This window comes from Mustela nigripes, chromosome 2 (assembly GCF_022355385.1).
Source record: "Mustela nigripes isolate SB6536 chromosome 2, MUSNIG.SB6536, whole genome shotgun sequence".
NCBI lineage: Eukaryota > Metazoa > Chordata > Mammalia > Carnivora > Mustelidae > Mustela > Mustela nigripes.
In genome coordinates, this window is record NC_081558.1 from 163,991,367 (window position 1) to 164,006,637 (window position 15,271).

General features: G+C 43.3%; 1 protein-coding gene across 1 annotated transcript in view; it reads left to right on the forward strand.

The window, feature by feature from the left end:
* Nucleotides 1-15,271, forward strand: part of MYH15 (myosin heavy chain 15) — a 150,042-nt gene that overhangs the window by 121,693 nt on the left and 13,078 nt on the right. The window contains 7 exon segments of the mRNA XM_059388137.1: nucleotides 3,946-4,001; nucleotides 4,004-4,137; nucleotides 4,352-4,480; nucleotides 4,482-4,556; nucleotides 8,605-8,730; nucleotides 10,806-10,976; nucleotides 13,883-13,987. Coding sequence (XP_059244120.1) covers nucleotides 3,946-4,001; nucleotides 4,004-4,137; nucleotides 4,352-4,480; nucleotides 4,482-4,556; nucleotides 8,605-8,730; nucleotides 10,806-10,976; nucleotides 13,883-13,987 — 796 coding nt within the window.

Sequence of the window (15,271 nt, forward strand, 5' to 3'; positions counted from 1 at the left end):
TAATGCTGTTATAAATTATAGGGGTGCATATACCCCTGGAATCTATATTTTTGTATTCTTTGGGTAAATACCCAATAGTGCAATTGCTTGATCATAGAGTAATTCTATTTTTAACTTTTTGGGAAACCTCCAAACTGTTCTACAGAGTGGCTGCACCAGTTTGCACTCCCACTAATGGTACAAGAGAGTTCCCCTTCTCTGCATCTTTGCTATTTATTATGCAGTCTCTTTAAGGGTGGGGTTCAGTTTTCCATTTCTCTTGCAGAAACTATCCCAATGATTTTTAAAGTTCCAAGTGCCAAGCCCAATTGTAAGAACTCGTGAAGCCAGGCCCCTCTGGTTTTCAAAGCCAAATTTTATGGGGATTTTTGTTTCCCACACAGGTTCCTCATGCCTGGGGTGCTTAGTATGAGGGTCTGTTTCCCTTGTCTCTATATTTCTCAATACTGTGGACAATCCCACATGTCCATTTAGGTCCCAACAATGTCTCTGCCCTTCCTACATTCTTCCATGTGGTCTTTTCTCTACTTCTATTTATGTAAAATCAGTTCTGCCAGTCTGTGTATTGTTTTCTGGTTTATTTACATTGATGTATTGTTATCTAGTTGTATCCATGGGATGAGGTTAGCTCAGGGTCCTCCTATTCCTTCATCTCCCCTAGAAGTCTGTACCATATCTTCTTTATCCATTTACCTATCGACGGGTACTTGGGTTGCTTCTATTCATGGCTATTGTAAATAATGCTGCAATAAACATAAGGGTGCATCTATCTTTTTGAATTAGTGTTTTTGTTTTATTTGGGTAAATGTCCAGTAGTAGAACTACTGGATCATATGGTAATTCTATTTTTGATTTTTTTGAGGAATGTCCATACTGTTTCGCATAGTGATTGCACAAATTTGCATTCCCACCAACAGTGCATGAGGGTTCTTTTTTTCTCCTTTTCATCCCTAACCCTTATTATTGTTTGTTTCTGAGTTTAGTCATTCTCAGAGGTGTGGGGTAATATCTCACTGTGGTTTTGATTTACATTTCCCTGATGATGAGTGATGCTGAGCATCTGTTTTTGTGTCTGTTGGCTATCTATATATCTTCTTTGAAGAAATGTCTATTCATGTCTTCTGCCCATTTTTAATCAGATTATCATTATTATTACTTTTGGTGTTGAGTTGTATAAGTTCTTTATATATTTTGGATCTTAATCTATTACTGGGTATATCACTCGAAATTTCCTTTCCTATTCAGTAGGTTGCCTTTTTGTTTTATTGATGGTTTCCCTCCTTAAGTTTTAAATTTTTATACTGAATTTTTTTCTTTTGGTTTCCTTTTTCAAATTGTCTTCCACATTTCTGGGGGTGAGGGCAAGAACTTCTTACTATATTGTTCTGGTCCTGAGTGCTTCATTTTTTTTTTAAAGGTACTTGGAGGAGTTTTCATTTTAAAACATAACTATACATGAAATGTATTGATCGTCTAGAGGCCATTCTCTAAGCCTGTATCCTATCCAAGCCTCTCAAACCACAGTAATTTCTACTGTCTGCAGGCTCTCATGAAGATTCATAAACAACTATAGAAAAATACAGTTTGAAACATTGTTTAAGTAAAATGTATCTCTGTACAGAGGATTTTGACACCAAACTAGGAATACTTTTGTTCCTGCATAAGGATAGTCGGCTGTGGCGAAAATAAGTTTCCTCGCTGTAAAACAAAGAAGAGTCTTAGAGCTTTTAGTAAGCGTCTTAGAGCTTTTAGTGATTTTGAGAATGTGAGTCCCTGTGTGAGTCTGCTTAGGCTGCCATAATGAAACACAGACTGAGTGGCTTAAATGCATAAATTTATTTTCTCACAGTTCTGGAAGCTGCAAGTCCACAATCTAGGTGTTGGCAAGTTTGGTTTCCCCTGAGGCCTCTCCTTGGCTTGCAAATGACGCCTCTCCTGTTGTGTCCTCACATGGACTTTCTTCTGTGCATGTGCATCCCTGGTGGGTTTGTGTATGTCCAAATTTTCTCTTTTTATAGGGACACAAATCAGATTGAATTCAGCCCCACCCAACAGCCTCATTTTACCTTAATCACCTCTTTCAGAGGTCATGTCTCCAAAGATAGTCACATTCTGAAGTACTGGGGTTGAGGGCTTTGACATATGAATGGGAAGGCACATATTCAACTGTAATAGTCTCTTTTAACTTTATATACTGGCATCCCTGTAGGATTCTGAACTGGAAGCTGAACAGAAGCCCAGGACATAAGAATAGACATGAGAGGCTGACCTCAACTTGCTGGGTACAGGGACGTGGGGTTAGCAGAGGTGATGTACTCACTCTGGGCTTTACATTTTCCCATATGTTTCCATAACTAGCTCGAGACTTCCTCCCACCAGTGGGGAGAAGAGTGGTTGTGACAAGTGGCCCCTCCTCCTATCATCTAATTGAAAACTCTAACGATACTCCTACCCAATGTGGGCTATATGCCTTGCTGATTGGCCTTAGAGCTGAGGACACAGGTTCAATGACATTTCAGTGCAGACCTAATTCTGATACAAGTTGAGTACATTCTTACTATTTGTGATAATGGGCTCTGTGATGAAGAATAAGAAGGTTCTTCCCACCTCTGTCTTGTCTCTCCAGCACTAAGTCCTGTTTCATAGGGTAAGTTTAACAGGGCATGTTGGTTATAGCAGTTAACCTGCTCTGGCTCACAAATAACAAACCTTGGTGACTTAAAACTATCAGAGTTCATCTCTGCTTTATGTCCAAGTCCAATGTAGGCTAGGCTACAAAGAAAGCCACTATTCTTCAAAGTCATTCAAGAACCCAGGTTTCTTCCTTCTTGTGGTGCCACAATCTTCCATATGTGGCCACCAAGTTTGCCATAGATGTGGAAAAGGGGAGTCATAGACCATAAAAGTGAAAATGTTGTATGGGCAAGGCCTGGAAACATTTCTGCCCATAATCCAGTGGCCAGGATTCAGTCACATAGTCCCAAACTAACTGCTAGGATGCTGGGAAATGGTTGCCATGAGTTTCCCAGAGTTTTTCATTACTTTCCTGAACACACATCCATTGTCTAAACTTCTGTCACTTTGCAAATATGGTTTCAGCATAGGGCTTTGTCGTTAGGAAGAAATATTGAAACAACTCAATATTTACACAGCAGTTGGTTTTCTCAGCTTACCCTTGACTACTCCAACTCCTAGAGAAAGATAACCGTGCTATTATAGAAGAACTAAGAGCATCGACAGGCCATTAGAGCAGTAGTGCTGGTCCTTGAGATGTTAGCCTGCGTGGCTCTTTCTTGCCTTGTACAAATGTGTTTCGCCATTGAAAGTAGTTTAAATGTTATAGCTGTCAGGAAGAGCATCCTTCCTTTTTACTTAGCCACTCGAGGAAATCTAGGTGTTTGCCTTATGCTGTTCTTTAGGGCATTTTAGATAAGGCTAAGGCTCCCCCACTGGAATGTCACAAAGATTTTAGTACTTTCCTTGATTCTTGTGGGAAGGTGTTCTAGGATTCTTAATCTGTTATGATGCTCATTAACCTAAGCCTTCAACCTCTGTGTTTTTAAAAAAGATTTATTTATTTATTTGAGGGAGAGAGAGCATGAGTGAGCATTCAAGTGGGGTGAGGGGCAAAGGGAGAGGGAGAGAGAGAATCTCAAGCCAACTCCCCACAAAATGCAGAGCTGGATGCAGGGCTTGATCCCAGAACCCTGAGATCATGACTTGAGCCGAAATCAAGAGTTGGCCACCTAACTGATGGAGTCACCCAGGTGCCCCAACCGCTATGTTTCTAAATGACAACCTTAGACTCATTTTGTCAATTTCCCAGAATTTTTCTTGAATTTTCTTTTTTTTTTTTTCTGTTTCCTAAACTATTATGTACACAGCAGGTAACCTTTCTCAATTTGGGTGCATGATTTTTCCCCCTGAATGTTATTCTAAATTTAGGAGGAACCAGCAATGTGCTGTTGACTCCCTGCAGTCTAGTCTGGATTCTGATACTAGAAGAGAATTGAGGCGACCCGGCTGAAGAAGAATGTGGAAGGGGGCCTCAATGAGACAGAACTTCAGCTTAACTGTGCCAACCGGCAGGTGTTAGAAACAACCAAATCCCTGGGCCAGCTTCAGACCCAGATCAAGGTATATGTACTATGGGGCAGGGGGCAGGGAATAAACAAACCGAGAGACCGATTATATTGAGCAATGACAGTAAGGGCAACAAATCTAATCCTTCAAGAGAGCAGGAACATACTTAAATTTAAACTGGTGGAGGCTTGCCCAGAGCAGACTTGCAGGTGCATAGCCCATTGAACTCAGAGCGATCTGTGCCCCAGGCCCGTGTTTTCTCTCACAGGACCTTTGGGTGCAGCTAGATGACAGCACACTCCTGAACAGTGAGCTGAAGGAGTAGGGGGCTATGGCCGAGAAGCACAACTCTCTTCTCCACTCTGAGCTGGAGGAACTGAGGTCCTTGTACAAGCAAGACAGAATGGGGGTGCAGGCTGGCAGAGGAAGAGCTCCTACAGGCCACAGAGAGAATCAACCTTTTCCATACCCAGGTGAGGCCCATAAATTCTCCCCATTAGCTGCGTCAGCAGTGTGAAGGCCATTGTTTCCACCTACTGTCCAGCCTCGGACCATACCTAGTTGCCATGTCAGGCCTTGGGTGTGCTATATGAGGCATAGGTTAAATCTTTGGCAGCAAAGCAGTGGGCACACTCTTCATTTATTCCCGGATGTATTAGTTTCCTAGAGCTTTTACAACTCAGGACCACAAACTGGCTGGTTTAAAACAGCAGAAATTGATTCTTCCCAGTATTGAAGACTAGATGACTGAAACCGAGGTGTCGGCTGGGCCACGCTCCCTCTGAATCCTGTAGGTCAATCCTTGCTTGCCTTTTTCTAGCTTCTGAGGTTTGTTGGTGATCTTTGGTGCTCCTTAACTTGTAGCTGCATCATTTCAATCCTCTGCCTTCACATGGTATCCTCTCTGCGTCTGAACACCATTTTTCCTCTGTTCACATTTGTATCTAAATTTCCCTTTATTATTTTTTTAATAAGAACATCAGTTGTATTGGATTTAGACAGCTCCTAATGATCTCATTTTTAACTTGATTACCTCTGGAAAGACTGTTTTTCCAAATAAGGTCACATTCAGAGATCTGAATTAGGGGTTAGGACTTTAGCATCTCTTTTGGAGAGCATATAATATAACCTATAATACTAAGTCCCAAAGAATGGACTCTCAGAGCATTGATAACCAGGATTCTGGAGAGATATGAACATTCCCTAGTACCAGAGCCACTTTCCTGCTTCTCCTGTTCCCTCCAAGTCCCATACTCTCCCAGCATCCCAGGATTTTTCTTTTCTTTCTTTCTTTTTTTTTTTTTTGTTTGTTTGTTTGTTTGTTTTAAATATTCCTGCCTCAGAGCCAGGAGATTTCTAACAATTCTAAGCGGCTGCTGACTGATTTGATGAGCTGTCAGGACTCTGGTATCTCATGAAAGGTTATGTAAGTGACACAAAGCAAGAATTTTGAAATTGTTTGCCATTCTCATAGAACCAGGAGAAACCCTCGTGTACAGTAAATGGATCAGTCAACATTTCCAGGGCACCCACCATACCCTGAGCAGATATACATGGTATCTACGCAGCATGTCTCTATCGTCCTAAAAAAGTGAAGATCTAAGCGAGGAACTTCAACCCACTGCCGGTGTGTAGTGTCAGAGCAAGCCCATCCCTACAGAAAGCCTTCTCTGACAGTCCTAGACCTACTAGATACACAATATGCTTAACTGCAGCTGGAAGCCAAAGACAGAAGTCTAGGGGAGGAGGAGATTTGGGTTGTTGAGGGAAATTGCTATACTCGAACATGGTGAGGCAGAGGTGGGAGAGGTCAGAGAAATGGTATTAAGAGGCAGGGAGAGCCAGGTCCCCAGCAACCTTGAGTCTGAGACTGAGGCAGCTTGAATTCTGTCTTGTAGTTAACGGGGATCCATTGAAGAGTTTCCAGTAGCTAAGAGTGAAATGATCAGATTTTCATTTTAGGAGTTTCAGTCTGGTGAGTGCCGTGAAGGGTGGATTAGGCAGAGCTGCCATGCCTGGAGTATTTAGCAATGTCTGTGGGATCATTTTGGGATCACTCTCCAGTGACTGGAGAGTGCCACTGACTGGGCAGAGTTCAGAGATCCTAATATTCATGCTAGGTGCAGGATAATCCTACCTCACAAAGAACTGCCCCTCCCAGAATGCCAGTTGTGCCCCCTCCTAGAAATACTGGGAAAAAGGAAGGATCAGCCAAAGATATTTCAGCTAGAAAGCATTGCAATTAATTTGTGCCTACAGCTTGATTTTTATGTCCATCATAACACTGTGCATGGCACAACCTTATTTAGATACCATGTGATATGGAACAAATAGGCTGTGTGTGCTGCATAATTCCTGGCAAGCTAACTCACTTCAACATTTTCTTTCTCTCTCAGGAAAGCTTCTCTAAATACAATGAGCAGGATTCTTATAAAGTCGGATATTGAATTTTTAAAAAGTAATCATCTATCTGTAGTACTTAATAGCTATTGGTAATAAATCATTTGCCATGCCTATTATAACAGATAATGCACCAGTGGGTCCCAATATGATGAAAAAACACTAGGCTAGAGAGAACTGAGCACATCAACCAGAGGAAAAAGCAGACACAGGGAGGAGGAGATGAGTTTGAAAAAACAAAAAGAAAATTAGGTTGTGGAAACCTGATCTCTAGGGCAGAGTTTCTGACACTTTGCTGTATAACAGAAACTAACATAAAAATTCAAATTCTCAGGTCTCATTTCAGACCTACTGAATGAAAATCTCTGCAGTGGGACCCAGGAATCAAATGAATTCTCAGGTGATGCTGCTGGTCCCTTTGACCAGCAAATCTAGGTGATACTACCTTGTCTAGACCAGCGTATCTAGGTGATACTACATTGCTCACAAGGACCTCTCCCCAATCTTAATCATGTGGGGGCACCTTGCAGTTAATAGAATGCTGTCAATCTTTTGATGACATAATGAACCTTTAATGGAACCTTCTTAGTACGTTCTGCATTCCCAGACCTCTGAGCCTAGAATAAAGATACAAGGCCAGCCTTATCCTTGACTGACTACATGTGCTCTTTTTAAAACCCAAGCTGTGACTGTCTAGATTGCCCTCTTGCACAATATCTCCTAAACCCCTTCCTCCCCAAAAGAACCAGTTAGAGTCATCCAGCTTGAAAACGTTTTGGCAATTATCTCTCTAGCAGATTTTAAATGATTCCATGTATAAACAAGTCAGCATTTATATTTATACCTTCCTTTACAAAGAAAGAGTTTCTATGGAGTGACGTACAGTGAGCATCCAGAAAATACCCAGTAAAACACACGTATCCTCAACACCACCACCACCACCACCAGGGAAAATCTTGGGTTGGGGGACACAAAACCTAAGCTCTCTGGGAGGACAGAGCACGGTGGCCTTGATGAAGATGCTTCATGCCATTGAGGAAGCAGGGCAGAGCCTGTGAGGCTGGAATATCTTTCTATTTCCAAGGTACAATCTGCTTTCTGAGAGAGGTACTCGCTAGAGAAAAGTGAAAGGACAATGAAGAAAAATCAAAAATAGGAACCTGTGCTTTTTATATTACATTCTCTATGCTAAGGTTTCACACCCTCAGAAAAGCTGTGCTTCAAACATGGGCCAAATAGCAGCAAAGGGAGCCTCAGCCTCTAGTGTCATAACCCAGGAAAGAAGAATTAGGGCAGTACCAGCCACAGAACACCAAGCATCCCTCCCTGTGGTAGAGGCTTCCTAAGGGCTAGGGGATGAGACTCATCTGAGCTACTCATCTGAGCCTCCTCACTGCAAATCAGGTAGAAAGGGAGGCAGATAAAGAGAAAGGGGGGTTTTTGTTTTTGTTTTTGTTTTTCCTAGAGCAGCATACTGGAAACTGATTTTTTAAAAAAGGTTTTATTTATTTATTTGACAAAGAGAGAGAGATCACAAATAGGCAGAGAGGCAGGCAGAGAGTGGGGGGAAGCAGGCTCCCTGCCGAGCAGAGAGCCCAATGCAGGGCTTGTCCGGGACCTTGATATCATGACCTGAGCGAAAGGCAGAGGTTTAACCCACTGAGCCACCCAGGTGCCCCTGGAAACTGATTTTTTATTTCCCAACCTCCTGCTCCCCAAATATCTGCTGCTGACCCTGACTTGTGCTCTGGAACACTTGTTTCTACCACATCAATAAATAAAAGGCAGAAAACCGTATTCCTCAACAAGTTGAAAACCAAACATACATTTGGGGTTTGTAGCTTATCTGGATCCATTTCTACTTTCTTATTCAGAGAAACTGTCTCTTTGATATCGAGCCTCTAATGGATGAAATACCTTCCATTCAAATATGCCTTTGCTGGCACAGGGGAGTTTTCTAGTGTGGCTTCCCGGGGTTGGAAGGACCGGTACACTGACTAGCCGCTTAGAATGGAACTTGCTCCCGGCCAGAGCCCATTCCCGTTGCATGTCTGCCACCAACCAGCTGGCTTTTGCATCGCTGGTCTCAACTTGCCTAACGAGAGTGCTGCTTTGCTTTAGAACACTAGCCTCCTCAGCCAGAAGAAGAAACTGGAGGTTGATGTTGCCAGGATGCAGAAAGAAGCCAAAGAGGCAGTGCAGAGGTGTCAAAATGCAGAAGAGAAGGTCAAGAAGGCAGCCACTGAGGTGGGTCCATTGACTGCTCCCTCACTCCCGTCTTCCAGAGTTGACCGGAGTGGTAGCCGAGGGGCAGAGGCAGATCCGCGGCCAGAAAGAATTCCATTGATTCTCCATACAGCCGGGAGCAGATTAGCTGACCCCTTTGCCTCTCTGTTCCCATTTTGAAAAATTAGGCCAATTAGCTCCTCCCTTCCAACCTACTCAGACATTAAAAAGGAGCCGTTGAATTGCTATAAGCAAAACCTCATGAAAGCAAGAGGGGTTTTTGTGTGTGTGTCTTTTTTTTAAAGCTAAGCCACTTTCCACTTGTGAATCAATACATCTAGAGTCTAGAAACAATTCTTCCTGTATGTCCCCACAAATAGCTATTTTCTTAGTGTCTGTAATGGTTTGATGATGATGATCTGGAAAGAAAGCTTATTTCACTTATCTCTTCCAACCCATACTGTTGTTTGAGTAGCACCATCAGGTTGGTAAAGAAGGGTTCCAGGGCTGGTGTACCTTCTTTATGTGAAAGTTTAAAATTGTGGATGGGGGTGCTTTTCCTAAGTGGCACTAACCTCAGCATTGGCAGCCAGCCTTGTCTGAAGCTTTGTGGGAACTGAAGAAAGGCCACTGCTGGGCACCCCCTGTGGGAAGATGCAACACTTCTCTCAAAGGGCATAGCAAGCAGAAGGTAACACTCGGCATAAAAATTAGCAGAGAGAGATGGAGGATCTTGCAGGCCCCAGGCTTGTTGAGCAGAGTGTACCCTTAACTGCAGCCTCCACTCGCTCTCTCCCCATCGAGTGACTCTGTGTAGTCCATCAACGCCCGACTATGTGTAGCAGCCCTGATTTTGCTATGTGAATGGAAGCTGATCCTCTTGATGAAAGGGGTATGGGAAGTGGGGAGACAAGACATTTAATTGGATTTTATATTAGTCATTTTAAAATTCAAAAGAGGGGAAGAGCTTGTGTCTATATTCGCCTGAGTTATTTGCCAGTTGAGGAGCTAAACAAAATCTTTGCGCCAAACCCCTGGATACCAGGTCACTGCAGAATCCAGCCCTCTCTAAGAATAGAGAAGTGTGCCTATCACCCAGCCATTTTGTATCAAGGCAGGCATTTCGTGATGGAAAAGAGGTATGTGAAAGCTTGGAAATGTTTGATGGCCAAGAGGAGAATAATATGCTTAACATTTACGAAAATCCGCAAAGAGAGAATGGGATAAAAAGAGTGTCTACTCCAGCTTGGGAAATGTATGCAGTCATGCATTATGAAGACTAGCTGCTCTCGCGTGCCTTTATGAGAGTTTCTTGACAATGTTGAAAAATGAACCTCACTACCTCTTCCCCCACCTTCCAGTTTTCTAATAGATCAGCTCTGAGTCCCAACCCCACATAGCAGAACCCAGAGTTGCCTCCCTAATTCATTCTTTGCCCTCACCATCTGCACAGACGTCTCACACTTAAATTATACAGATGGTTGGTAACCTGATAGACAGAGAAGCTTTGGCTGGGAGGACAGTGTTCTTACATTAAATGCACTGAGAGATTCATGAACCAGTTCTTAATAATTTTGTCGAGACATCAAGCCCTGTACACATAGCCAAAGCCAAGAGCAGGCTTCACAAACAAGAATTAACCTTCTTTGTGCCAGATTATTGGCACTGAAAGCATCTGTAGCTGCCAAACTCCTGAAGCCTAAACTTGTTTGCTGTTGTGAATCACAGAATTATAAAAGTGAGATGTGAAAGATTTTCATAGGCATCCTTCCGTACTTGTCCTGGTGCAAGATACTACAGGGCACGTCCCGGGTTTTCGTCTGCTCAGAGCTGTTGTTCCGGTTGGTCAGCTTTCTTTTGTGTTGTGCAGTGTTCATGTAGTGCTTCATCTCTAGATAGTTTCTGCTACCCCTCACCCCAGTTTCTCTGTAGCTGATGTCATCTTGATTGCCATATCGTTGACAAACGTGAGGGTGACCCAAGTTAAGGACAGAGGAAGACATGACATCTGGTCAAATCATGACCTGAAGATTGTGGGTGCAAATGAGAAGGTCACTTGGCTGCCGCCTTATCCCAGCTCCTTTCTTCTGTTTTAGGCAGCGGACATATCAGAAGAACTGAAGAAGGAGCAAGACACCAATGCTCACTTTGAGAGGATGAGAAAGAATATGGAGCAGACAATTAAAGACTTACAAAAAAAGCTGGATGAAGCTGAACAGACGGCCGTGACGGGGAACAGAAAGCAAATCCAGAAATTAGAATCTAGGGTAGGCGTTTGCATGGGTCATGATGGGGTCATGATGACTCCAGATTCAAGGTCTTATCCTGGAATATCACTCCAAATGTTCCCTATTTCTCTAATCACTTCTGCTTTTTAGCACTTGTAGATCATTGAGAGCATCAGATCTCAATATACTTATTTATTCTTGTTTGACTTTGGGCGATCAACCAAGACTTTTATTGGGCTGGATTAACTCTGCCTCCCCTCTTCCTGCTAAGTGAGAATACATCTTCTTCCATTCAGCCACACCAACTCCAGGCTTCCCACAGCTGGAGTTACTTGTTGGGTACATCTGTGCAGTCTTGCTTTTGTGTCTTTGTTCCTGTTATTTGCTCTGCAGAGAATGCACCTTTTTTATTTGCCAGGGAAAGTGGAAGGGAAACAACTAAATCAAGGATCAAGAAATGCTTGGTGAAGATATATGAAGGGCAGACGACAGTGACATTGCACCTGCCTTCAGGGAGCTTAACAACAAATAGAAAAATCTCTCTTGACTATTGAATCGATTTCAATGACTATGTACAAGTTGGTGACAAATGTTAGGAGGGGAGGAAGAAAATTTCACTGGGACTTGATGGTTCAGAAGGGCCCCTGACAAATACAGTATTGCTTTTGCACATTTATGGTATATCCATACAGTAGAATTCCAATGCACATCCATGGTACCTCCATATAATCATGCTGATTAATTAGGAATGAGGAAGAGCTCTGTAGTAGGTTCTGGAGATCCCACCTAGTGGTACAATGATGATAAAAGTCACCATCAATAGGTAGTGTCACAAGCTTTTGTGCAAGAGCAGAGGAAATCTAGAAGATGGGTGCACATACACATTTTGCTTAGGTTTTCAAAAAGAAGGGGTGACAGGATTAGACAAAAACGAATAAAAATAGCTACCCATAGGAGAAGAACACAGAGATGAAACTGAGACCTTCTCAATGAAACTTGTTCCATTGTTTTGACTGCAAAATCATATAAAGCATTTACATGCTTCCTAATTAAAAAACAAGTTTAAATCAAAGAGCAGAATAAAACAAATCAATCCTTAAAATGTTAACAAAAATGGAAACAAGTGAAGCTAACTGTGTATCAATTTGGGGAGCATAAAACCCACAGACGAATTATTCCCAGTGACTTTTAAACATAGTGCTTTGTACATGCCTCATGGGATACATCTAAGGACAAAAGAAAAAAAAATAGCAAATGAAGTACTGTACTTGCAGTTTCAAATAGCGGTATCTTATTACTACTATGAGTAAGACTAATATAATTCTTTAACCAATAATTATTTAATCTTTATTGTATAAGAACCAAGTTTTTTAGTATGAGAGAAAAAACATATAGGTATAAAATTCAAGAACTTAGAATATGTCTTTTTTCCCTAATAAAAAAATAATACAGGATTGATACTGGTATTTCCAATTCAAATTTAAGATTGCAGGCTTTAATTTTGTTCTTAATTCTGCTCTTTCTCCACCATTAAGTCCTAGAACCAGTGTTAACTCAGTAGCAATGAGCCCCTGATATCGGCTGATACTAAGGAATTATGATTAATTTTCTTAAAAACATAATCATAATACTATTATCTGTTAGGATTACATGACGATATATTTACAGTGAAATTATATGATGTCTAAGGTTTTATGTAATAGTGATTTTCCCAGAGGAGTTTTAATACACTTAAAGAAAACTTCATCTTAAAGGGGGGGTCTCATCGCCTCATGTCTCATCCAATAGAACTATGTTTTAGGCTCCTGTGTGATAGGGGGTTAGAAGATTATTTTAATGGGCTTCCTCTATAAAGAACTGGTACACCTGCTGACTTGCTCTCCCTGAGGAAGAGCAAGAGCAGTGTGTCTGAAGTGGGGGGAGGGAAGCAGGGAGTAAGAGATGGGGTCAGACGTTCCGGGCACATTCCTGCCTCGGGCATTAGACTGCAATTTTTAAAAGGATAGTCCGGGAGGCCCTGTGGAGAAGGTGGCATTTGTGTCAAGAAGAAGGCAGGGGAGAGAGCCACGGACATCGAGGGGAAGAGAAGGAGCAACCAATACCCTTCCTCCCTCAAGTCTCTACCCCCGTTTCCACTTTATTTCTCCAAACTCACCACTGAACATATCCTATATTCTGCTTTGTGTGTTCCCCCTCATTAAAATGTATGCTCATATAGGGGAGAGATTTTTGTTTGTTCTGTGCACGGCTGTATCTCTAGCCTTGGGGTCTGGTGTGTGGCTGGCATAAAATATTTGTTGAAGGAATGTTAACTTTGCTTATAGGACTCCGTCAGGCTGCAGGCAGGTTGTCAGTGTGCTATAGCTCGCCCACACAACAGGGCTGCCGGGCGGCAACATGCCGCATCCGCCAGAGCCTCAAGGTCAGATTTCAGAGAGTCAGAGCTGACCATGGAGAAGGCAGTTTAAGACCACAGAGCACAGTGGCTGGTTCCTTTTTTTTTTTTTTTTTAATTTTATTTTTTAATTTAATTTAATTTAAATTTTATTATTTTTGATTTATTTATTATTATATTTTTAATGAAAGTGGCTGGATCCTTAAAGGGTGCTCTATGTAGCTGATTCTCCGTATACTCACCGATGTTCCTACACACGCATATGTGTGTATTTTGTGATCTAACAGGAGAATTGTCACTTCTGCGTGGATGAGCCTCTCACTGCCTTCAGAGTTTAAAGAGGCCTTTTATAAAGAATTTAATCCACTCGCTTTTAGCGAGCCAGGGTTCCCAGAGACGGGGCCCTGTTTAATCATGGCCGGATGGAGAATGAACGCATCTTTCTAGATGACGTCGTTCTATTGCAAAGGACCGTGCCAGTCGGCAAATACGATGTCACCCTGGCTTGCTGGCGGCCAGCCTGTGGTCTGAGGTCAGGGTTTCGTTGCAGGTTTGCAAACTGGAAGGTCAACCGGAGGACGAAATCCGTCGCAGGGCAGAGGCCCAGGAGGAAGCCGGCAGGCTGGAGCGATGCGTCAGAGAGCTGACCTGTCAGGTCCTCCTGGAATCCGTTGGGGTGCTGGAGAAACGTGCTCCTTCAAGCCTGAAATGGCCTTCCGGGTCTCCTGCTGTTCTCTCTCCATCTTCGCCCTCCCTCAGCAGTAGACACGGACTGACAATCCCAGGGCTTCTGTGCTATTCGGGGTTTGGGACGGTCCCTTTTCAGCGCTTACAGGGAGCAAAATGGGAGTGGCACGTCGCAATTAGAAGCGAAAAGCTATTTATACGGTGCTGGTTTTGTCACATATAACGTCTGCAGCGCTTGCAGAAAGATGCCTTCCTGTGAGAGGCTGAGTGAGAACAACGTGTAAATGAAGTGGCCGACAGAGAGTTGGGGGGGAGGGTCCTCAGCCGGCAGGTGACATGCGACCCTGGCTACCCCGGAGCAGGGGACATCCTCACCCCTAGTGTCTGGTAACACAAACCCTCCAGGCCCCCCAAGGACTCTGGTGCTGGTGCCAGGTGGTGGAAACACAGCAACGGTTCACGACGGGCCTCCAGAACTCTCAGCTTCTCTTCCTGTGGCCCAACGCTGGTCTCCAGCAATAACAGAGAAGTGGGAAGGCTTCTTACCAGGAATAAAGGCATTTCTGAAGCCACAAGATCATCCTTCCTTTCATGTTCATTTTCTAACCTATCTTCCCTTCAAATGGAAGGGCCCCTAGAGTCCATGAGACCAAAGGCCCCTCGGGGGCCTCGTGTCTTCCTCGCACAAGTTGGGGTGTGTATTCCAGTTGTCAAACACGGACGCCAGACGTCACTTTCTAGCCCTGTCCTGCCGCATGGTCTAGCTCATGCCGGCGAAAAGGCACCTTCACTCCAGGGGCCACCCACTTTCACAGCACCTTTGGATCTGCTCGTCTTGCTTCTGGTCCCTGAGGCTGAGTTGCTGTTTGAAATGCCAACATCTTCCTCCCTCGCAGCAGGAAGGATACTGTAGATAAGAAAGCAGAGCACTTCAGAAGCCCTGTCCTGGGCTAATTAAGATGAAATGAGCTACTTGCGCAGCTCGTCTTTCCTGAATAAGCGGTTCTTGTCTAAGACGAGTTAGTCTGGTGCTTCTTTAGGCTGCACTCCTTCTATCGAAACCACCCAGGAGTGAGCCCCTGGTATGTGCTGCAAAGGAGGTAAACAGCTTGGGAGCAGGAGAGAGGTGGTCTCCGCCCTTCTTTTGAGGAGGGTGAGGAAGTCCCGTGTGCAGCCTGTTAATAACGTCCAGGGTTTTCTTTTTATTTTCCTACAGATTATTCAGACATTTTTTTCTTCTGAAGACAAGTTC